General features: G+C 41.5%; 1 protein-coding gene across 2 annotated transcripts in view; it reads left to right on the forward strand.

The window, feature by feature from the left end:
• Window positions 1–17,427, forward strand: part of EFCAB2 (EF-hand calcium binding domain 2) — a 33,431-nt gene extending 16,004 nt beyond the window's left edge. The window contains exons 2-7 of one of the 2 annotated variants that reach the window (XM_064445816.1): window positions 4,826–4,910; window positions 9,283–9,355; window positions 14,029–14,105; window positions 15,941–15,983; window positions 16,084–16,150; window positions 17,171–17,427. In XM_064445816.1, the coding sequence (XP_064301886.1) occupies window positions 4,826–4,910; window positions 9,283–9,355; window positions 14,029–14,105; window positions 15,941–15,983; window positions 16,084–16,150; window positions 17,171–17,286 (461 nt within the window). In that variant the 3' untranslated portion in view covers window positions 17,287–17,427. The remainder of the gene's footprint in view (window positions 1–4,825; window positions 4,911–9,282; window positions 9,356–14,028; window positions 14,106–15,940; window positions 15,984–16,083; window positions 16,151–17,170) is intronic. The other variant, XM_064445817.1, reaches the window with a different exon arrangement.
• Window positions 17,428–25,117: the final 7,690 nt, after the last annotated feature.

Consider the following 25,117-nt stretch of genomic DNA (forward strand, 5'->3'; position numbering starts at 1 on the left):
TGCTTCGGTCTTTACTGCTAAGGCTGGCCCTCAGGCATCTCGGCCCTCAGGCATCTCAGCCCCCAGAAGAGAGAGAAAAAGTCTGGAGAAAGGAAGACTTCCCCTTGGCTGAGGAGGATTGGGTCAGAGATCACCTAAGCAAACCAGATCCTTGCAAATCCATGGGCCCCAATGGGATGCACCCGCGAGTGCTGAGGGAGCTGGCAGATGTTCTTGCTGAGCCACTCTCCATCATCTTTGAAAGGTCATGGAGGACAGGAGAGGTGCCCGAAGACTGGAGGAAAACAAATGACACTCCAGTCTTCAAAAAGGGCAAGAAGGAGGACATGGGGACCTACAGAGCAGTCAGCCTCACCTCCATCCCGGGAAAGGTGATGGAGCAGTTCATCCTGGAGGTCATCTCCAGGCATGTAAAGAAGGCTATCAGAAGTAGTCAACATGGATTCACCAAGGGAGGACCATGCTTGACCAACCTGATAGCCTTGTATGATGGTGTGACTGGCTGGGTTGACGAAGCGAGAGCTGTGGATGTTGTATATCTCGATTTCAGTAAGACATTCAACACTGTCTCCCATATCATCCTCATAGACAAGCTAAGGAAATGTGGGTTGGATGAGTGGACAGTGGGGTGGACAGAGAACTGGCTCAACAGCAGAGCTCAGAGGGTCATGAACAACGGAGCAGAGTCTGGATGGAGGCCTGTCACTAGTGGTGTTCCCCAGGGGTCTGTGCTGGGTCCAGTCCTGTTCAACATATTCATCAATGACCTGGATGATGGGACAGAGCGTAACCTCAGCAAGTTCGCTGGTGATACCAAGCTGGGAGGGGTGGCTGATACACCAGAAGGCTGGGCTGGCATCCAGCGAGACCTGGACAGGCTGGAGAGCTGGGCCCAGGGGAACCTCATGAAATTCAACAAGAGCAAGTGCAAGGTCCTGCCCCTGGGGAGGAACAACCCCATGCACCAGTACAGGCTGGGGGCTGACCTACTGGAAAGCGGCTCTGTTGAGAAGGACCTGGGAGTGCTGGTGGACAGCAAGGTGACCATGAGCCAGCAAAGCGCCCTTGTGGCCAAGAAGGCCAATGGTACCCTTGGGTGTATAAAAAGGAGTGTGGCCAGCAGATCAAGAGAGATTATCCTGCCCCTCTACTCTGCCCTGGTGAGACCACATTTGGAGTGATGTGTCCAGTTTGGGGATCCATAGTTTAAGGAGGACAGGGAACTGCTTGACCAAGTCTGTTGGAGAGCTACGAAGATGATCAGGGGACTGGAGCATCTCATTTATGAGGAAAGGCTGAGAGACTTGGGTTTGTTCAGCCTGGACAAGAGAAGACTAGGGGGGGATTTCATCAATGCCTATAAATATCTAAAGGGTGGGTGTCAGGACGATGGGACAAGGCTCTTTTCAGTGGTGCCCAATGACAGGACAAGGGCAATGGGCACAAGTTGGAACACAGGAAGTTCCAGCTAAACATGAGGAAAAACTTCTTCCCTGTGCGGGTGCCAGAGCAGTGGCACAGGCTGCCCAGGGAGGCTGTGGAGTCCCTTCCCTGGAGACATTCAAACCCCACCTGGACGCGTTCCTGTGCCCCCTGCTCTGGGTGTGCCTGCTCAAGCAGGGGGGTTGGACAAGATGATCTCCAGAGGTCGCTTCCAACCCCTGCCGTTCTGTGATTCTGTGATAGTACAGGAAAGGAAACCGATAGTGAATATACTTTTAAGTTAATGTATCTGAGGAATGGATTTTAAGATATTTTGTCTTCTTATTGCATGTGTGGTAGGAGAAGAAATGAGAACAAGAACATGAGAAAAAAAATGACAAGTATCTGAAGCATTTTAGCAGCATAAAAATTGAAATAGTGTGTCATCCCTACAGGACACATATGCAGGAATAAGTATTTGTAGGTATTGGAATCTTTCTTTGGCATGGTATGTTTCAATATTTATTTATTTAAGCCATTAGAAGTAATCAGACAATTTTATCTTTGATATTATGTATTTTTTTTCTAGTTAGTAGGATGAGTGAAATCTTTTATTTGATCACAGTGTAGGTGTTTCTGTCCTGAAAACTGCTAAAAAATTGTTCCACAGGCCAATATGAAACTTTCATTGCTCTACCCATGGAGCAGAATCTCCTTGTACAGAAAGATTTCAGTACATTAGAGTGTCACATCTGCTGAGTTAACTGCATGTCTGATCTCTTGATGCCCTTCTTGAAGGTATAGTTTTAAACCTTTATCCATTACTTATCCTAGAGCTGGAATCTATCTTTCTCCCCCTCCCAAAGAGAGGTTTAGAGTGAATCATAGAAGTCTTCAGATAACTAGCTTTGCCATCCTGACTGTGCTGAATATCTTTGGCTTTCATTCATACAGGTAGGACAAGAGATCTAAGCAATAGCTTATTAGGTGTTCACTCATCTCACAGAGAGTCTTTAAAAGGACTACAGTATATTATGTTTTCTTCCATGGATATGGCTCTTCATCACAACTTCCTCTCAGTTCTTGGAAGAAATATAGATTAGCTGGTACCAAGATTAAATCTTCAAGTTCATTTCATTTCTCGACCTTTATTTGTCAGGCCTCTTGCAACAGGTAAGATTAATGTATACTGTTCTCATGAAGGCAAAGCTTGAAAAGGCTGGATGGCTACATAGTTCCAGTACTGGAAATCTCTCCCTGCCTCCTCCTGGTTAATTTTTATTCCTGCAGAAGGCTCACTCACCAAGCCAAGAATATACAGCTATAAATATTCCTTCAGCATTTCGCTACTGCAAGACATAGTGTACAACTGAAGTGCCTGATCTCAAGAACTAAACTCCAACAGTCTACACTGGAGGCTGGATCCAAGACTCTTGGAAGTCACTGAAAAGACTCCCATCAAATTTAGTAGTGTGAGAGTCTTCAGGTCCTCTTCTACAATGAATCAGGTCCACTTAGATTTAACTGTATTTTTTGGAAAGGAATTAAACATGGATTTTACTGCCTAGGCACATAAAAGGTAGGCATTACTGTCAAGCTATGAAAAGAATACAGCTTGTCCTATATCTGGGGACTGAACAGGGCTCTTTTTCCTCAGTGAGTTCCAGTCTCCAATCCATTGTACATGTACCTGCCCTAGCTTCCATCAGAGGAATAAAGTCAGAGAGAGGAATACAGGATCCATTCCTTCCTCTCTTCTCTTTACATGTCCTCTGGGGAAGTCCAGTGCCAAACAAAATGGAAAGCAGCAGGCACCTGTACCTTTATAAGAGGATGCACCTCACTTCTGTATGAAAGAGAGTTTACTTATATCTGGGTCAATCCACTACTGTATTGAAGTTTTCGCAGCCTGTGGTGGGTTGACCTTGGCCAGCTGCCAGGCACCCACCCAGCCGCTCTCTGCCCTCCTCAACAGCACTAATGGAGAAAATACCATGAAAAAGCTCATGGGTTGAGATAAAGACAGGGAGATCACAAAGCCAATGTATTGTTTAGCTATGTTCAGTTCTGATATCCTTTGCCAGAAAAATGACATTTCTGTCATGATGGTAAGGGAGCAAATGAAAAAAATGGTTGTAGACTGTAGCCGCAAAGATTCCCAGACTATTGGGATTGCAGAAAACTAGGTATGAAATTGTTATGTCTGTGGAAACAAGGTCCAGTGGTTTAATGCCAGTGAGAGCTGCTCAACGACACTTAACACCAAAGGAGCCTAAAGAAGAAAATAAATCGGTTCTAATACAGGAGAGCTATGTTTTAATTATTATGTTGAAAATACAGAAGAAAAGTGTGCAAATGAGAAAATAAGTGTACCTGATACCAATCCCATGTTCTGTTTGTCACTCAAATTTTCTCTGTGGCATTTGTGGAGGCTGTGGGGCTAGCTCACAAAATGCTGCCTCCTCAGAGTTGGTTTGCCAGCTGGAGTTTGGAGCTGTATTTAGCCACAGGAACCAAAAGGTCAAGTCCATATCACTTTGCTTCCTATAGTCTGTCCTTCGGAGTTGAACTACGACACTAATAAATGGGCTAACCAGTTCACTCTTTATTTACCCTGGCTTCCTTGCCAGGGAGCATTTTTTTTTGAGATGGACCCCTTCCTCTCTTTACATTTTTCTTCTCAGGATTTATTTTCTGGTACTTCCCTTAGCCCCGGAATGCAATTTCTGGCTTTAGATGAGATAGAACTGTGATGACTTGTGGTTCTTCTTTCCCCATTCTTTGAGATTGACGTATATAAAGGAAATGCAGCAAATTACTCCTTTCTCTTTGCTGAGATCACCTTCCTTTCCAAACTGTTACAATAAAATATTTACCTTGAGACATATTCGTTGTGTACATTATCTTAGCCATTTCTTTATTCCTGGTTCTCATCTTTTCATACATTATGGCTAACTCAGTGGACATGAGAGTACTTATGTTTCCTTGGATGCAAGAAGAGACTCAGCCCTATCTGAGGACAAGTGTGAGCCCATGTTCGCCTTGCTTGTACCACTGGCACTGTGGTGTCCAGGAAGGACTCAGGCTCGTGGTCCAGAAGGAGCTGTGGCGCACTCTGGGCAGGGTCCACACCTGTACATCTAGGTGATCATGTGGCTGAGACACACCATTACCACCAAACTTGATGCAGTTGCAGGGCCATAGCAAGGCCATATTACTAATATAAATGGCAGATTCTGCATTTAGAGTGGGTTGGGGTTTTTTTCAGAATAAGTTCTGCTTTTTTGAAGTACCTTTCCTGTCCTGTCAGTTTTGGTGCTTCTGCTGTTGCAGTTCTCAAACTGGAAATAAATCAGGTGCAACAGCTCAGTGAATTTTCTTTTTCTTATGTTTCTTTTTGCAGATCACACAGTAGCTGAAATTGAGAAAAAGATTATAGAAGCTTTTGAGGTGTTTGACCATGAATGCAATAACACTGTGGATGCCAGGTTTGTAAATATCTTCACACAGAATTATTACAGGATCTAGTATAAATAAATCCATAAACCTGCATCTGCTTTATAAGAAAATGTAATTGAAACAGTCCTTTTGGCCCTGATTGGACAAGTATGTCTTTGCTTGTTTAGTAGACATTTTGCATTGTTCAGTGGTTGAAGGCTGAGACTAGCCTGAGAGAGGGATGCTGGGACTGGTGGAGTCAAGCGGCAAGAGGAAACTGCAGCTAGACAAGAAGTGTAAGGTTACAATTATTACTAGCAAATCTCTGCTCCAGTAGCTCATTTGGCACTGTAGGTCCGTATGGATCCCCTTGCTTTCAGGTTAGTCCCAGCACATCAAGGAGTGTCCCTGGCAGTGTGTGTTACAGTTACATGCTCTCAGTAGGTGTCCCCAACTGAAATGTATCCTGCACATCTCTCTTCCTCTGGGGTAGCATGGGAGGTGGATTTCCTCTGACAGGGTGGTATTTTTAGAAGACTTGGAGGAAGATGGCATGTAATTTGATTATATAACTTAATAACAACAACAACAACAACAACAACAACAATAATAATAACACTAGCCCCAAACATAAAGATGATCATACTTGATTGCACCAAAAGTTCATTTAGCCCACTACCCTCATCTGAGTGACTAGTAGTTACGTGGGGGTGGAATATAAGGAATTGAACAAATATGCAGTGTCTCTTGTTGGTTTTTGTACATCTGCCACATTATGATTTGCGTGGTGCCTGGGTTTTTTTTGTCTTATGATAAATAACGAACAATAGCTCTCTATTAATATTCCTGACACCATTAATGATTTCATAGCTGCCTGTCACATCCCTCCGCCATCACAGTACTTTAAGGCTGAAGAGTCCAGATGTGTTTAATCTCTTAGGAGATGCCATTCCATAGCTCTGGCCATTCTGTTTTTTGTACCCCTTCTTGTTCAGCTAACTCCTTTTTGAAATGGGATGACCAGATCTGGGCGAGTGGGATGCACAGATGGGAGTCAGGAAGGAGAGCTGCGTGTTCTGTACCTTTAGCATGCAATGTTGTGTAAATACAAAGAAAATATATGTCTGAGGGAGTAAGAAAAAGTTCAGTGGAAGAAAAAAACATGGACTGTTAGACTGATCGGGGCACAACTGACTACAAGATACAGAGCTAAAGGAAGTAAAATGTAAAAATTCCCAGATAATCTTAATTCTGGTGTTTTTGAATTCTGGTATTTTTTAAGTTTGGCTATTTGACAGTGCTATTTTAACTTAATTTTAACATAAACTTCCATACATATGACAACATGGCTTTTGTTATAAGATACAAAAACCACATGCTTATATCTCACTAAACAGGTTCTGAAGTTGTTACAAGCTGTTGTCATTCAAGTTTACTGAAGTAATTTTTCATATTTCCAATTACTATTTTCACAAGAATATCATGAGAGCTTTTAATTATAATTCGTTTATTGAGTATAAACACTACAAAGGAGCGTGAGAACTGGTGAAATTGTTGTCTCTAGACGTTCCTCACAAAGCCAAACTGGAAAACATCTTTAAATGTTCCAAACATCTTTTCTACATTAAAAAACAGAGGCTACAAAATATTTATGTGATGGTTTTAGCAATGAATACTTACTAGTGCATCTAAATTTAAGAAATTACAGGTACATCTTAGAAGTGAAATTATTTTTCCGATATACCAGATACGGAGAATTCCAGTGTACGTCTCCACGCTTGGTACAATTGCTGTTCCCTCACCCATAGGGCATTTTGGGAAGAGTGCTCGCTTCAGTCTTGTGGCCCATCCCCAGGGAGGTGCGGGATACCCAGGGCTGGGGCTGCCCCGGTGCCCCCTGGCTGCTCCCGGCTGGGTGGTGGGACGGGCCCTCGCTGCCCGGCCCTGCTCTGCCACCCGCCATGGGGAGCCCCTGCCACTACCACCCCCCCAGCCCTGGGGAGACCCTAGCCCTCACTGCACCATGACAGACTAGTTGATTATTTGTTTGTCATTTACATCTGCAGTCCTGGCTAAACAGCTGTAAAATCTGTGACACTCCTCACGCTATTATGTAATAGGTATAGAGCTTGATAAACCGTTACAACAATTAAATGATACAGACTTCTTAAAAATATGTTCATTCAGACAGTAAGTCGTAACATGATGGGGCATTCAAAAGTCTATTTAACATAGTAAATGCACAATTTCAGGTTACTTTTTTATCATAGTACAGTTACTGACAAGGAACAATAATTTATTGTCTAATTATTCCTAGCCTCATATTGCAGGGCTGTACCACAATAATGGGATTATTAATGGCTGATTATCTTGTATCAGAAGGTGGCAGTACAGCACAATTCTTAACCATGATTGTAGGCGCATGAATATTATTGCCTGAAATATCAGATATCTGTGAAGAATATGGAAAATTGCCCTGGCTTGACAGGCCAACACCAGTATTGCATGACTCCTAATGTAAATGCAACTTACTAAGAAACTAAGTGTGAGGAAGACAGGATTGTTTTGTGCTGCTTACAGTACACCCTGAGTCAAGGGCTTTCATGGTTTTGCAAATCTTGTCATTGAAAGTATTGTATCCAGGGTGAAAACCATGACCCAAAATTTTATCATGTCTGTGTTACAAAACCTGCATGGACATAAACTAATTTTATCCATCATTTTTATATGCTAGAAGCTACACACCAGAAACTGTAGCTGCTGAACTAAATGAGAGGAAGTGGCTGGGAGGAAAATACATTTTCCTATTTGGGTCCTTTAAACTTCACGCTACTACCAAATGTGACATGATTTTTTTGACCACAGAATCTTCAAACAACATCCTTGTGCTGGCATAGCACAAGCTGCCAGAAACAGCAGCCAGCAATACCAGATTTTGCAAACTTTTTCAGGGCCTGGCTTACCTTAGTCACATCGCAGTTTTGCTGATGTGAGAGGTGAAGCAGAAGGTTGATGGCAGCCTTCCCGTCTCTGGCAGTCTGTGAGTAGAGATAGTGTGGGACAGCAGGGAGGCGTGATTTGGGTTGAGTGCTTTACTGGGGGAGGCAGAGAATATTTACAAGTATCTTTTAGCTAGAGAAGACGAGGGAGCGCAGGAGTGAGAGCATCAAGTACAGTATATCCATACTAGAAATAGGGTGCATGGACCAGGATTATGAAAATAGGAGTAAATGTCTGACCTCATTGAGGTCAAATGGCCAAAATTCCATTCACGTCCACTGGGGACAAGGTTTCACCGAGTAGTTTGAGCAGATGGCTTGTTTCATAACAACTGTATGTGTGGGACTGGGTTTTGTTTTGTAACTATTTTTGTGCAGCCAGCCTTTTCCTCTCTTCTTTCTATTGTAGTGCTTCCCACATGTTTTCAGTCAGAATGGGAGCTCCTCGGGACCTGTCTGAGGAGGCCAAAGACTGACTCGTATAATTTTACATGTGCTTGCTGTGCCCCACGTGAGGCCTTACTGTTGTAAGATGATTTTACAAAGGTAATTTTTATTAGGCAATCTATTTTTTCCCCACCTAATGTACTGGTGAAGATGAGGAAACCACAGAGGTTTGAATCACAGGAACCACCAGCACTATGGGTACTTGTTCAAATGTGCTTGAATTTCTGTGTTGTAGAATTGGACTGAAAATCATGAGCAATATTGATGCTTCTGTAATGTTCTTTTAAACCATACCATAAATCTCATTAGCACTCTTTTTTCCAGCTTTTCAGTACTTTTGCATCTAGTCTATGATGTTGTTCATCTTTAACTTTTTTGAGGCATTGCCACTTTGGTCAGAATTTTATGTAGAGCCTCAGAACAACTGTGCCAGGTTCAGCAGTAAATGCAAGCTATGAATATATTTTGCACCGCAGACAAGGTGGTGATAAGCCAGTGTGTTGGTCCGTTCAACTCTTTCAGAACTCAGCAGGGCCACAGCAGGGCTGCCTCCTTCCTGACCTTTTCTAATTGTTCTTTACTGCAGTTAGAATTTGTATCTTTATAGCGTTTAATGTAAACATATAGGTTTCAAAGTCTTTTATTTACTATATAAATGTCGACTTTACTGAAATTAAGCTTAACAATTAGAGGACAGCAGTTGAAAAGTAACCTGCACACAGTAGACTGCAACACAATGGTAAATTCTGGGGGAAAGTCACAAGAACAATTATACTCTTCCAAAAGGCTCCAGAATATTTAATATCTATAAAAATAGACATTGCTTAGTGAGACATCATCTTAACAGTCCACATACATGTGCCTGTGTGCTTGTACCTTCACACTCCTGAACACAAACTCTCATTGGTATCTGGATTCTCCACAGACACACTTGTATTGCAGATGTACTGACAAAGATGTTCATTCTTTCTTTCAGAGAAATTGGTTCAATTGTCAGGTCACTGGGTTGCTCCCCAACTGAGGCAGAACTTCATGAACTGCTTTCAAAGGTAAATGTTTAAATCCTTTGGGGTTTTTTTTCAATCTTAAACTTGCACAAGATCGGCCCTTCTGCCTTGCTGCATGGGAAACCTAAGTTCTTTTCCCAGAGGTTAAAAGTGTCAGGGAAGTGATTCAGGAAGGCAAGGCAGTCTCTCAGGTAAAGCAAGCCTTTAAGCCCATGAGGTAACAACATAGATGGATTAAAATGAGGAGTCTTTGTCGCTCTTTCACCCCAGAAGGCCACTGTGACACTGTGCCAAGGTGGAGGGGGTTTTGCAGAAAATGGAGGAAGAATTGATTTTGGCTGATAAAAAAGAATGCCCTAAATGTCATTCAGATTAGGATATCCAAACCATAACCATTTCACTCTTCTGGACGTGTCATGGGCATTCACTGATGATTAAGTAATAAAAATCAGTTCTTGAGCAGGTGTTAAAATTATAAATCAAATTCCGAAAATACACAGAGGGAAGACATGCTGGATCCTGTTGTTGCTATCTTACAGTTAGACCTCTCAACTTTCTATCCTTCCTGAAGTCTCTCCCAGTCTTGAGATTTCTCAGTTAGAGATAAGTAGTCTTTTCTTACTTGATTACTTAAGCCTCTAAGTCAGAATTCAGACATAAAATCTTGCAAGTCCTCCCATTTTCCCAGTGGTACACAGGGGTAAGGAACTCCAATCATATTTCTCCACAGTTTTTTCCGCCACTAATTTTTGTCTCATACCTCATGCTTGTAATAGAAAGGACGGTGTGCTGGTGCCTTGGCAGGATATGGTTAATAAATGGGGCAAAGAAGTGGGAAAAAGACTTCACATTCTTTTTGCAAACGGATATGCTGCCTTAAGGAATGGAAGATGCTGGGGAAGGATTTTTCTCTTTTTCATCTATAGGTCAGGATACTAGGAATTGTTCTCTCTCTCTTCTTTCTGTCCCCAACAAAAATATGGATGGTTGCAGTTTTAGTGTCTCCTCAGTAGCCTTGTCTGGTCTCTTGTAGATCAGAATGTAGTGTGAGAAATCTTGTGATAAGTCTTGTGAAAATGATGCAGCTGCTTCAGATGAGGAAGTGCACAGATCCATCACAGGAGAAAGATCTTTTAACATGATACTGCAATCTGTCTGCACTGGTTCTGTACTCTCAGTACCAGATTGTCCCAGCTCCCACTGACAAACAAGCCAAAATGGAAAGAGAAATTATGGTGCTTAATATAGATGATATTTTTAGTGGCCCACAGAGATTTTTGTTTGGAGCGAATGAACAATGCAGCTGACTCAAGATACAGAACTGAGAAAAGGAAGGGGATGCTTTGACTCCCCACCCCTGAGTCCAGGGGAACCAGGAGAGCTTAAGGCCTGCCTCCCTCTCCCAAAGAGATTGGACTTTCTACTTCTTTTTCCAGTTTTCAGCGTTACTGAAAATTTGAGATGAGTAATATATAACAAAATGCAATGCAATGCAGCTATGAAGTGGAAGGTTCTTGGGATACAACCATATAGCATGTATGCAATCGTTGATTATAAGGATATTAAAGTACAAATACTGCAAGAAAAATACATTCAAGAGTAACAGTTAACCTTAAAGAACACTGAACAGGAAGTTAAATATCAGAGATATCACAGTGTCTGTAAATGAAACCTTGGCATAGGTTTAGTACCAGAACAACACTATCTTCTTGCAGAACCCTTAATGTATTGTGTTACTGACTAATATAGCTTAATTTGTATTATACCATTACCACTGACTGTGGTAATACTATTTTATCTTAACCTAGATAAAGTGAAAATTGTCTCTGTTGGCCTGGTTTGTAACCAAGCTATTTCCCCAGTATTTTTGCCCATTGTAAGCTGTGATTAATTTGTTTCTCACTACCTGTGTCTCTCAGTCATCTATCTTCCCATTAGCCTTATTGTAGCTAAACTATGATATGTTGCCTTCCAATTATTCCTATCTGCCAAATCAGCATTCATATAATTATTTTATCTCTAAAAATTATCATATACTGTTTCCTATGTTGCCTTATGCTAAATGCTGTACTTAATAGCATATCTTTAGGCCTACTTACAAAGGTAAGATTAAATGATAAGCCTAGAGATGGTGAAAACTAATCTGAGGGTTACTACAATGCTTGGAGTTTGAATCCCAGGTACAGTGCGCTGCTCTGCTACAGGTAGCCTGGATAACTCTGGAAGATGGTTTTGTTTCTTTGTGACTCAAGTCCCCAAATGTTATGTGGACAATAATAGTATGGCTGTGAGAGTAGAGATAGAAAACATAAGGAATGCTACAGTACAGTCGTTATGGGAGCTGTGGATGTACCCAGAGGAAAGAGGTAGAGCAAAACTCACAGAGTTTGAACAAGCAATACTGTTATTGTCACAGCCACTGTGAAAAGAGGAGGAATTACAGAAAAAGGGAAACGTCAATGGGAAATGAGCTATAGAATGGGAGTGAACATGAGGAAGCGTAAAAGGATACATATACCTGCAAATCTGAATATTTACTGACTTAGGCAAGATTAATATGTTCAATTTACTCACATATCTATCCAATGTTAGAAACAGGATTAATTTTAACAGTTCAAGATATTGCTGCTTCTGTAGATCCACTGAAATGGAAGCTGGCCTTTCCAGGTCAGAGGAAGCTGAGGTTGCTCATTACCTCCCAGGACTAGGTCCATTGTCAGGAAGCAGACATTTCTTCCACAGACTGCTTTCTGAAGGCAAAATACAAATAGCATACCAACAAAAAGAGCAAATCTGGGTGATATTTGTCAGTGAGGGCTGACATTTTCACAGGTATTTGTTACACTGAGCTCTGAAGTGGTCGTTGCCAGTGAGTTCTTCTGGTATGAAAATTAGGAGGACCTTCAACTGTTTGGATGAGCAGATCTAATGTTTTTTGGCTCTTAAACACGGTTTATGTAACTTACCATATTCATGGATGTTTTGGGTCCTTGCTTTTGTTTGTTCTACTTCATATAAGACACATCTATCCATTTCTGATAAATAGTTACCGTGTTTCTACTTCTGTCTCTGTGGACTTCTGACTTAACACTAATTGAAGCACAGATGTTTCCTAAAACACCCTATGTGCTTATACATCTCAATATTTGTGATGCATGGAATAGTTCAGTGTATTGGCTAACTGTTGTGTCACTAGGAAGAAGTTAAGTTTTGCCAGGTATTTTGTTACATCTTTTCAATCAAGAAAACAGTAAAACAAATTATTTTGTAATGGTAAAAGGCACCATTTGATTTAGCATGAAGCATGCAACAGCTTCATTTCCTTGCTAAAGATACCTTCTGCTAGGCTCACCGAACAGAAGGGAAAAAGTACTTTTTCAAGCCAATTTCCACTCTAAAGCAGCAAGAGGTGGTGGCTGCCTGCTTTTAGCAATGAAACCCTTCAAGAGCTCTGGAAAAGTGCATGCAGCAGCAGTTGAAACTCTCCATTTAAGCAACTGGATGTATCAGGCATCACCCCAGCTCTGATCCAGCTCGCAAGAGGAAGACTTCTTACTTTGTCTTTTCCTTTAATTTAGTCTCGAAATTTAGGAGGTTTCAAATCAGTTCCTATTTGAGTCTTCTTTCAATCTGAGCTGTGTCTCAGAGAGCCTAGCAAGGTGTTGCTGCTGCCATGTGAGACCATAAGGCATGTATCCAGTTTCAACACAGACATGAACAGGCTAGCTCCATGAAGAAGGCGCCTTTTGCGAGTAAAACTTGAAATTTTCAGAGAAGGGATGCACCCCGAAGATAGGGGGCAGTTTTTAGCATGTTGCTCATCTCCTGAGGAAGTATAGGAATGCAGTGAGAATGCTGCTAGAAGTCCCCAGGGTGTTGGGACTAATCTGTTAATTTATTTGGGAGGCAAAGGGAAGTTTTTCTTTGTGTAGCATTTTATGGGCTCCCTTATGACTGCTTCAAACTGCCCTGACTCAGTCTGCCTGCCTCTCTGGTCCTTCCCCCAACAACTCTCTCCGGCTATTAAACATGTGGAGGCAACAAATTCCATCCTTGAGGTGTACTAGACTGGGGCTGTGTCCAAACTAGCACATTAAATATGCCCAGAAACATCCTTGGGTGTTGAAGCCAGCTGGCACAGAGCAGCTCATGTCTACCCTGGTAAATCTTTTATGTGGAGTGGCTGCACCAAGCAGCCTGCTGGAGAACAGTCCCTAAGGTCCCAGCTGGGCCTGGTGACTGCTCGGGGGCGTGTTAGGTGGCACTGGCCAAAATCATGCCAGGGAACGTGCTAATGGTTCGCTGTTATGGGTGCTTGGGAACGTTCCAGGCCCTGCTAGACTTTACTGGTATGAATGCAGTCTGAATGTTTAAACCTCTGCGGAGTTATTGTGGAAGATAAGATCAGTTACTAGGCATCCAGTTCCTTTGCATGAATGGTTTCTAAGCACAAGAGGGCAATATTGAGTTGTTGAAAGCGTCTATAATAGCAGGCCTGTATTTTGCCTGAGATATTATTTCTTCCTCTAATTTCTTTATATTTGATCACATGCATTTCACTCTGATGTTATGGTGCCATGTGATATTAAAAACCTGATATAAATATTCAAAGTCTAACTCTGTAATTTTAATGCAGGAACCACCCCAATTTTCTGGTTTTCATATTAGTTTGCTAATGAGTCATATAACCTGCCATACTTAAATTTTATTTTTAGGTAGAAGAAGAACCAACCGGATACATTCATCTGGAAAAATTTCTTCCAGTGATGACAAAAGTACTACTCGACAGAAGGTAATGGAAAGTGGATTTCTGTGTCTGTAGTTTATTCCAGATTGACCGGGTTGATTCTGAATAGATATATCTACAGTAATTTTATGTAACTGGAAAGAGTACAGGTTTTTTTTTTGTTATTTAAACTTAGTTTATATTAGCTTGATAGATTTTGTTTCAAAATTACTTCATCTACATAAAATTGTGCTGTACGGATGATATAAATAATAACAGTTTATGATAATGAATTGTGATAATGTGTAGCTTTTGTACTTTTAATGTGAATCAGAATTAACTTGCTATTCAACATGTTTTGTGCACCTCTGAAATATTTTATATGCAAATTAAGGTCATAACCATTACTTTCTTGAACATGTGAGTTACAGTTACTGAGAAGCACAGTCTGTTACAGTGTATTTTTAAGAAGTATAAATCAGCTTCATGTTCATGTCTCAAGATGGCTTCCAGGTATAGCTGAATGTACACAACCAACACTCTGAAAGACTACTGATCTAAAAGTCTAGGACAAAAATGCTGTTCATTATTCAAAGGTACACAGAAGTCTTTGCATGTACACAGGAACTTATGCTATTTTGGTATTTTGCACTAGAAGCAAGATTGTGGGGAATTTTGCTTTCTTTTTAAAGATGGTAGCCAAGGGTTTTGGGAGACGCAGTCTTGTCCAATACTGAGAAGTTATTTTGCACACAGAGGGCCTTTGGAAGGAGGGTGTTCTACACACGAAATAGCGATAGGATTTCCCAAAACTGTCTCGCAGCATCCAGAGGCAGCAGGGTCCACCTTGGGGCTGTGTTTGTGAGTCTTTGCTCCCATGCCTGAACACAGACCAGCCAACAGTGTTTGGGTACCGGTGTGCCGGTGCAGGTGCATTGCCTTCCCAGGTTCCTGCACCTTTGCATTCTCTGGCCTTCATGGCACATTTCTGGTCCCACACTGATGTTCACCCTTTCACAAAATGATACCCTGCTGCTCTAGGCTCTCTTCTCCTCCACACACCCTCCATGCAAACCTACACAAAAAAAAACCCCAAACCAACCCCACACACTTTCCCCAGGCTACTGCAGCTTGTCAAGACCCACTTTATCTTTTGGGGCACTTGTGTCCATAGGTCACTTATCCAAGGGCACATGAGATTTGGATCACAAAAACAAGGCCTCTTCTTAGCACTTAGATAGTAAAAGAGTGAGGCGGGTCTGGATGAAATAATCAAGCAGTTAGAACCTCCCTGGTTTCAATGCCTTCTCATTAGTATTCTTGGGGGTGGATGAGAGTTTTCTGGGATATGGAAGGTCTCCATTGCTGCACAGGGCTTCCTTTCCAGCTCTGAAATCAGGCACACACATGCCCAGTTCTCCTGTCGCTGGAATTGTTAGTGACAAACCTTTTCTTTTATAGCTACCAGTCTCCTTTGCTCATCATCAGCTCATTAGACTGTCAAAGTCCCACTAGGCAATCTGTTGCCTAGCTACCAGCAACCTGGACAAAACTTTGTTTTCTTGGTTTGGCCATCTTCTGTTCAGTGCATTGGCTACATGGAACGATCCAGCTATTATTGATTCCTATGATCCCACTCAGCCAGCCCAGACATGCAGAAGCCATTCATCTGGCTCCTTAGCACAAGGAAAATGAAACACAAGTACAGTAAAAGACATAAGAGGTAAAGATATGGACAGTTCCAAAAAGTCAAGCTGGAATTAAATGTTTGATAGACAAACTTAGTAAATTCTCACAGAAAATAAGTTTCCCTTTTCCTTTAGTACTCATATTTTATTGTTTCACAAAGGTACAGCAGCCTGGCAAATAGTGACTTAACTTTTCTGATTCAATGGTTTCAGCTACCAGCCTATTCCAGAAGATGTTCTTCTACATGCATTTGAGGTCTGTAACTAAATATTCAAGTACCTAATTGCTGGAAAGAAATTGCTGATTCTTGATTTAGTATGGTTAAAATCACAAGTTTTATTCTTTTTCTTTAAAGGCTTTGGATAAGAATAAATGTGGATGTATTACTAAAGAGGAGCTGGTCAAATATTTGACTGAAGAAGGTAACATGACTTTTGTAATATCAATATTTAAATAAATAAATATTACATGTGTATATGGCACCTTGAGGTCCTCATTCTGCATTCCAAAACTTGTGGGAGTAGGTAACACTGTCTTCAAACAATACTGTTGCCGTGATAAGTGGCTGCAGACTGGAACCTTTCACTGGTGCAGGGAAATGCAGGGAAAGAACATTTATCTGCCTACTTGCAGATATTGTAAGATAGAGATCATTATTATTAAGAGTAATAATTCAATCTTGTGTGGATATTTTATGATTCTGTGCCCATCTCTGTTGCTTCCTAAGGAGGTGCCTCTTTTTCTGTCCTGTAAAACTGTAGTTTAGATTTACAGATGTTTCAGGTAGTTTCAGTGTTCACTCATTCCTACATTATCTTGATCTTAATTCTAATGCCATACGCAAACAAAGAGATTCAAAGACCAGATTTAAGTTGTGTATCATGTAATCCTCAATACCCCTTGAAGAGCCTGCTTTTCTTGTATGGCTGACTCATGCCTGTCTGCCTCAAGTACCAAACGATGTGCAGGCTTTGCGCAAGACCTGCCCGCAGATGGGGACCTTGTTCTCAAAGGGGGATGGAGTAGGCCATCAGCAGCTTTGAAGCTCCTAAAAGAGAAAAACCAGAAGCCTTTCATGATGTAAATACAAGTGAAAGGATAGCCAAATGAGAGATAATAATTCTAATGTACTCATTAGAACAACTCACTCTGGCAAAAACCGGTTGTTTTGAAATCACTGTGGCAGAGAGGAACAGGCTGTTTTGGAGGCTGTGAACTAAAAGGAGATCAGAAGATCCAGGCCCTCTGTCTCCTTTCCCATAGACCAGCTTGCTTGGTGTGCAGGACTTTGCAAAAGTGAAGGAATTGGATCCTCAGTATTGCCGCTTTTCTCCTCTGTGTGAGGACTGAAAGGAGATCCTTGTGAGGGAAAAGCAGGGTAATTTGCCAGCACTGAAAAGGATATTTATCAAGAAAAAGTGTTATTCTCTGCTGTCTTTTAGGTGAACCTTTTACTCAGGAAGAAATGGAGGACATGCTCTCCACGGCTCTAGATCCAGAAACAAACACCTTTCACTACAGAAACTACATTTCAATGATGATAGTAGATGAAAGTTAAGGTCTTCCCCTATAGTGTTTGGGTTGCCTTTTGGTAACAGCAGTGTAGCTTGGCAGTTAGTTGAAATATGTATTTTAAAGTAAAATAAAGCTTGGCTTGTGAGCTTGTGCTTATAATTGAAATAAAACCTGTGTAGCTCTATTTCCTTGGGTTCTGTATACATATTGAAATATATTCACACCTGGAAAAAGAGGTCTTGACAGAAGTCCTGTGTAAGGTCTGGAAAAGAAATCATGGAATTTGGTTTGAAGAATAACAGGAAAAATAATGTTAATGGAGTCAAGAAATGACTTTACAACTGCTTCTGAAAAACTAATGGAAAATGAGACCTGTGAAAGTGGGTAATGAGTAGGTGAGTGAGTACCTTAAGATGACTGAAATTGTGAAGGCAAGCTCCTGAGATAAAGCTTTTATATTTAAATGTAATCCCTGTTTGTGTTTAACTAATAAGGCACCAGGTAGCTTACTACTTTTGAAATAATATAATAGATCAGAAAAACTTTCTACAGTTTCTACTTTTTGTCAAATATTTGTGCATTGTTTACCTTAGGCAATTAAACTGGACCAGTTACTTCCCTTTTATGTTACTCATCTATTGGCACATGGTATTTTGCTTCCATTTTAAACACTCAGGTAACACTCAAACCATTGCCATAGTTAAATATACAAACAAGGTAAATCTTGAGAACATTTCTGTTACTATAAGCAATAAATAGTTCCCCTTTTATAACCAGTTTAAAAGGCAGGACCTAAAGCTGTTCAAGAGTTAGGATCATGGGACTGGTATTTGATTTTCATACTGATGAAGCACCATTTTTTGAAAGATGTTAGTGCAGAATGTGTGTCTCAACTACCCTTGCTAGAAGACCACCACAGACCTCACTGCTCTTCTTTTTTCTAGCTTAATCATTTTCTTGACTGTTACGGTACTATTGTCCTTTAACTTGAGTTCAAGGTCTTCCCCTCAGGTTCTTGCCTTCTGTATCATCTTCCAACAAGTGACCAGTGGTTGCCCTCAACTGAGGAGGTCTCAGCTTGTGGGAGAAGATTCTGTGGTCTGGTCTCCAAGGGCACCATCTTGCACTTTGTGCTCCACACCTACAACCCCATTTCTGTTTTTCTACTATCTATCAAGTTTCGTTTCCTGTTGTACAGTGTCCTCCCACTCCTCTGTCTTAACTGCACAGCTGAGCTCCATGTCATCAACAGACTTCATCAGCTGATGAAATCTGGGATAGACTAACACACAGAGGCATTGAATGCCTTACCCTTGTCGTACCGTTCTAGTGGCAGAGCTGAAAACAGAACACAGGGCTTCTCATGTCAGATCTTTTGCTCTACCCATTTGTTTCGCTTCAGCTGGAAACTCAGAGGAGCTGTTTCCATACACAGCTGCAAGGGAGCTGCTATGCTTTGCAAAGGAGAGATTAGTGTGATCTAAATATGGTGATGGAAGCAATCTGAAAGAGACCATTTTAAAAATCTTTTTGCTTCTCTAACTCAAGTTGTCTTTCATTGATGTTTTCTTAAACAGTAAGGCAACAAAGAGTTAATGCAGGTAAACAACATTTGCCTAGTTCTAAGCTGAATTTCCATCTGGAAACTGCTGTTGTACTCATCCTAAGACTGCAATGCACTCTTGTTAACACATTTACTGTGTATTTCATTTCTTTGTCGGTGAGAATGAAAAACAAAGGTAATCATTAGTGTTATAATGTGAGAAGGTACAGGTTTTTGAAGATTAAAGCAAGAGCAACAAAGGCCCATTAAGAAAATACATTTTTATTAGCCTTCTTTAGTCTTTCTTTGGAAGTTGAAATTATTTCCCCTAGATGAATTATTCTTCCATTTGATATACAGTGTGTTGTATTGGATCTCTAACACAGCTGGCATGGATACAAGTTTCATTCATATTCTGCAGTCTGGGAGCCACTGTCGGCCTCATCTTGGATGTCAGCAGGAAGATGCTTATTTCAGGAAATAATTTCATAGCTTACAGTGCTCCAGAGAGAGCACAATTTGTTTCTAGTGGTGCTACCCCAGGGGCCGCCTCAGCTACTGCTGTATCAAATCAGGATGCCCATGTACAACACAGTTACAATTCATAGTGCAGATAGGAGCTTAACATATATCCTTTGATGATATATATAATTTTTTATCCTACAGTCCTCAAATGCAAGGGGAGATGGTATTCTGGCAAGTAAAAAGGGGGATTGTGTCTGAATTTATCACACAGTAACTCCTCCAGCCCCATCTTCTTATACCTGTCCCCAAGAAAGATATGTGCAAATAGGACAGATAAAAGCAATTTGCAGTCTTCACTTTGGGCATAAGCAACTGAATTGCATTGCCTAGAGAGTTTCCAAATTGGGGATGAAGGAGGCGTGAAGAACCAATCTCAGACTCTATAGGATCCTAAAAGCTGAGTGCTCCCTGCCAGCTAGGGTCACATAGCAGTGATCTGATGGGCTTGTGAAGGAGCTGCCCCATGGGTTGCCCCAAAAAACGGCTGAGCAGAGCTGCACACAACTGGTCCTTGCTCTTGTCTTTCATGACTTGCCAACCCATGCCGTGCCCACCCATATCCCTGTGGTGGTGGTGGACCACATAAGGTGACTCTTTGAAGCTCCCTGGAACAGGCTCCTTGAGTGCCCTGCATCTCTGTGCTCCCTGGGGATGAGCAGGGTCCCATACTCTAGGGGGAGGAGAGGAGACTTAGGGAACCATTTTGCTATAACTAAAAACCCCTCTTTGTTTCTAAATTTGAAGGGAAAAAATACATTACTTTCTCCTCATCTTTCAGGTGGGTGAATTGAGCTGCTGAGTGGTCTTGAGCTGTCTCTTGCTACATGCCTTTCCTTGCTGGCTGTTTTGCCTCTTCCCTCAAGATCAGGAATCATGATAAAGGAGTGGATCACACTGGGAAGCCTCTAGGGAGGAACCAGCCTAGCACCTGGACTAAATCCACAGAGGGAAGCAGAGCCAAGGCTTTGAAGAAACTTGGGAAGTCTGAGGGGTTTTGACCTAGTTGAAGGAAGGATAGGGAAGGGAACTTGTTACCAGATGTAAAAAAGAAAACAAAAGGAAAAGAAAAAGAAGAAATCAAAGAGAGAAACCCTGGAAACCGTCTACAAATACAACCAAAGAGGCAGGCTGTTTACATCACTGCTGCAAACTGTAGGCTGGACAAGACTTCACTTGTTTAAAACTTTAAGTAGGTTCAGCTGTGTCAGGGCATATCTGGTATATAGCGGAGACCTTCTCTTCAGTCTTATTGATACAGGGGAGAGAGTCTTCCAGCAGCTGAACTTGGTTTGGGAGTCCTGTTGCTCATATTCCAGGGAATACATTGCTTTTTCTGTTTCCCTCATCAGCTTTGAGGTTGCTTCTCCAAAACACTTTTCTGTCTGCTCGTGACAGTCCCATATACATTCACACCCGAAGGCTTCAACATTTTCCCATTGCAATGCATGCCAACCTGGTATTTACAGTTCTTTTAGACCCTCCACTGACTGTGGGCAGAAACAAAAGTAGCAGGACTTCCTCCACCAAAACGCTAAAGGGCCAGCATCAGGCCTGGGACTCCAGGAAAGCGACTGGGCTGTTCACCTGTGCGCCTACACCCATGTTTTCACAGAGGTAAAAGCCTGCAAAATCTTCAGGCTCTTACCTCTGCTCAGGCAACAATAATTTGCAATATTTTTCCTTCTTTCTCTTGTTTCAATCTATCTTTTCTCTGTTCTGTTGTACCTCATTTCATTAATCCAGTTGCCTGATAATCCGTGAGGGTTGAAAATGCAAGAGAGTTTTGCTCTGCTCCGCACCACCAATACCCTGCTGCTTGCTCTGACAGCTGCCCATATCAGAGTGTCATTTATCACTGGATCTAGACTTGCTGCCACTGAAATCAGCACTGGCAAAACTCTCATCACAGGTAGTAGGAAGAACCTAGGCCTTCAGTTTCAGCGGGGGATGCTGGAGTTCAGCCAAGGCTGGGACGAGGACAGGAAACCATGATTTTTAAGTCCTGTAATATACTGTTATCATTGTGGAAAAGGGGGAGCGCAGTCTCGACAGTAAGGCACCAGGTTGGCAGTCAAGCTTCACTCTAGACTTTGTAAGAGGTATTGGGTAAGTCATATAATCTCTCCCTAGCTGAACTTTCCATCTATAAAGTCAGAGTAATTATAAGGAATAGGAGACAGGGAGTATCTGTCTTGCCTGCCCGGACTGTCGACTTTTTCTATCACTAACTGATGTTTGCACACTGTCTGGTACTTTGATGTTCTGATCAAAATCAGTGCCTACAGACCTCCCTGTCACATTATTAATAAAGTTCTCAGCCTTCAAGCCTTTTGTTCCAGACTGTACCTTCAGGTCGCAACTTCTAAACAGGTCAGTACAGCAAGCATGTTTGTTTTTCATTGAACACAACTCTGTTTCATAGTGTCTCATGCCATGATAGGCTTGATTGTAAAACTAACTGTTGAAACATCTGGCCTTATTGTTGGAGGGTTTTTTGGGCAAGACAGTACTAGGCATGGGGACTATGCTGATTTAAAAGCTAAATAAAGATGTAGGTTGAAACAAAGCAGATTCTAGTGTTTAACCCATTTTGAATCCCTGGGGCTACTATTTGGCTTAGTGTAGTTCTGAAAGCCAGGAAAATGTTATTCATTGTGCTCAAAAGATTGATCACAGCATTTATATCCTGAGGCCCAAATCCTGAAGTCCTTATTCAGACAGAGCTCCCATTGACTTCAAAGGGAGTTCTGTCTGTGGAAGAGCTTCAGAAATAGTGATGCACTGGCTCACAAGGCACTGTAAAAACCTTTTAGTTTCTTGAAATGAAGCCTTATCTGTGGCAGATCTAACAGAGATGTACAACCAGCATGCAAGTTGTGTCATTGAAATGACCAAAAATGTAAAACCATGGGAGCAGGTAGCTAATTCTTGTCTCCAGTAATGCAAGCAAGTAAGATTCAGCAAGAGTCAGCAGACAGAACTTTTCCATATTGTTCAGAGTATAAAAAGTAAAATCTAGGGTTGCTACTGCATGGAGGCCTAAAATTACTTCTTCCTGCCATTATCCTGGAAACACTGCAGCCTTAAAAACACACACATGTTCCTTCTGTGATTTCATATATTAAAACAATTCATTTTATCCTGGACTCTTTAACTATTCGTTTTAAAAGCCCTTTTAGAACAGTCTTCCCTGTTGCAAATACCTGTCTAAATGATAGCATAAAAGAAAACAGTTTGAAATAAGATATTTCAGGTAGAAGAAAGCCTTTGGATATTTGCTGCCAACAGTAGTCTCTTTCCGGCCAAGATAACAGAATCCTTCAGTGCAGAATGGGTCCTAAGCTCTGCGTTATGGTACGCTGGCCTGCGTTCCTCTAGACACCAGCCTAGTGCTTAGAATAACCAAAGTGGAGTTCTCAGGTTTTCCAGAAGTGTGATTTTGGAGCTGATAATGCAAGAATTTGAAGCTACCTGAGGTCTTCCACATGTACAAGTTGTCTAAGTTTTATGCATCGCAATAGTTTAAGTTTTACAGTGATGGAACACTAAGGATGTGGTACGGTCCAGATGGAAACTAGTAGTAAAGGCTGAAACTCAGCTTAATTTTAATTTATCATAACACAGCCAAGAAAACATCAGTAGTTCAACTTTAAGCACATCTTTGTTGAAATATCTATTTGCATAGTGAAGTTGCCTCAATATTGCGGAGACAAAACTGAAAAAATCCACGAGTAGCCAGTTTTCATATGGTGTTAGGCTGTTGCCTTGAGAAGCAATGCCATTCTTCAGAGCTCCCCCAAACACAGAAGTGCATTCAAAATCAACTAAAATTTGATGGAAAACTAAGCACCTGTCTCTAGTTCTTTGGGCTTCATCAAATTTGCAGAGATAGTTTGTTAAGCTAAATATGATGTTTTACCATCAGCCGTTGAGATCAGTAGTGGAGAGCTTTGTGAAGAAGTTGCATAACTAGGAGTGGGGAGAAGACCAGTCCAAGTACAAGGTCCTTGACTCAACCATTCCTAGAAAGAAAGAGAAAAAGAAAGAAGAGTTCCCTTGCACCACCAGAGACAGAGTTTGTTGACTTTAGGATACATTATAAGACATGCCTATTTGCTCAAGGTAGCTGTTGTTCAGTTTACAGAGGCTGGCTTGGCTCTGAGGTTTAGCTGTTTGAATGTAGTTTGTTTACATTGGTAGTTTTGTCTGGCACCTCCTCATCTGGAGGCACAGTGTGGTGCTGCTGTAATTCACCTTTTTATTACAGTAGCCCTAGAAAGCTCAAATCGGGAATAGTGTGTGCCCTAAAAAACCCCAACTATCTAACCTCGGAACATCTGTGATGAAAAGCAGGGGACACACACAATAAAACCAGTTACATACTCTTTTTATTCTTTTTTTATTTAATTATACTGTTTTACAATTTTATAAACAAGCTATGAGTTTCCTCTGTTGCTCCTTTGCCAAGACATGTTTCTTTTTGATGCCACACCAAAGTACATATCCAGAAAGCATCTGTAGAAATGCACTGGAAACAGAGGTAAAAAGAACTGTTGAAAGCATGTAACCATTGGTTTTACACAGGTGTGAAGAGAGAGGTTCTTCCTCTTCATTTCCTATTGGCAATGTGCTGTAGGGCTTTCAAGATATTCTCACAGAAATCTGGTGGCTCCATTGGGTAGAACAGAGCGGCCATGAAGAAAGGGGGCATGTGGAAATGTGTCGTTTGGATTTTCTCACATAAATGACTGAAAATTTTTTTCTTCCCATCTTCAAAACCACAAAGGAATGCAAAGTAGTATAAAATGAGATGCACTTGTTGGTGAGATCTCTGCTTTCCTCTTTGAAAATGTGCCACCTCTCCAGCATAACACAGTGGATTAGTTGGGGTAGGAGATCTTTCCCAGGAACTAACTCTTTAAAAAAGGTAAATGAACACCAGGGACAGTAGCTAGGAAAGAAAAAAAAGAGTGAAAAATCAATCTCCTCTTATGGACTTTTCTAATTGCCAAGGGCACATCCTGTCTGGCAGAGATGATTTAGCAATACCCACTGAGATGATGAGCTCCAGCAGGCAGAGGGGAGTAATGTTAACTCTTCTTTTGGATGGGATGGCAGAATTTTAACAAGGGCTTCCCACAAGCCCCATAAGCTTTCTCTGTAGCATCCTTGTTTCAGAACCTGACCACTTGGTGTTGGGAGGGAAGGACCACTTAAATGTTCTGAGAATGATCTATACCCACAGACATTAGTCCCTAACAGTGGAAGAACATAGCCACTTTGTAAGCCATGGTAGCAAGCCTTTGATGGCCAGAAACCATTGCTCCCATAAGAGACAACGTCGCTGGAAGCATACAGCTATGAAAAGAAGAGGAGGACTCATCTGTTTTCTCAGGATGATGCAAAAGTTGAGCATCATTGTTCACTCCCTGTCCATTCTCACTGGGGAAGCAAAGGCTTTACAATGATACAGTCACAAGGGGAAATGATGAATGATAAACTGCAGACATTTATGACAAACAGAATTAGAAAAAATGAAATACAAGTAGATGTGTTGAGCCCATACAGTTTTTATATGCAAAGTTTACACCCAATGTAGCTAATGTCAGTCATGCTCTGTACTACTCATGCTTTCAAAAAGGTGAGCTCAGAAAAAACATTTAAATTCAGAGAACAAATTCTTTATACACAAATCAAGATGGGAAGTACGCTCCAATTCAGTGGCAAGAACTTGGCGAATAGGGTCCCTATAAAACGGGAAGAACCCACAATCGAAGACTGAGGCACACAGAGAAACAGTGGCTGC

Source organism: Phalacrocorax carbo, chromosome 3, assembly GCF_963921805.1.
Source record: "Phalacrocorax carbo chromosome 3, bPhaCar2.1, whole genome shotgun sequence".
NCBI classification, from domain to species: Eukaryota; Metazoa; Chordata; class Aves; order Suliformes; family Phalacrocoracidae; genus Phalacrocorax; species Phalacrocorax carbo.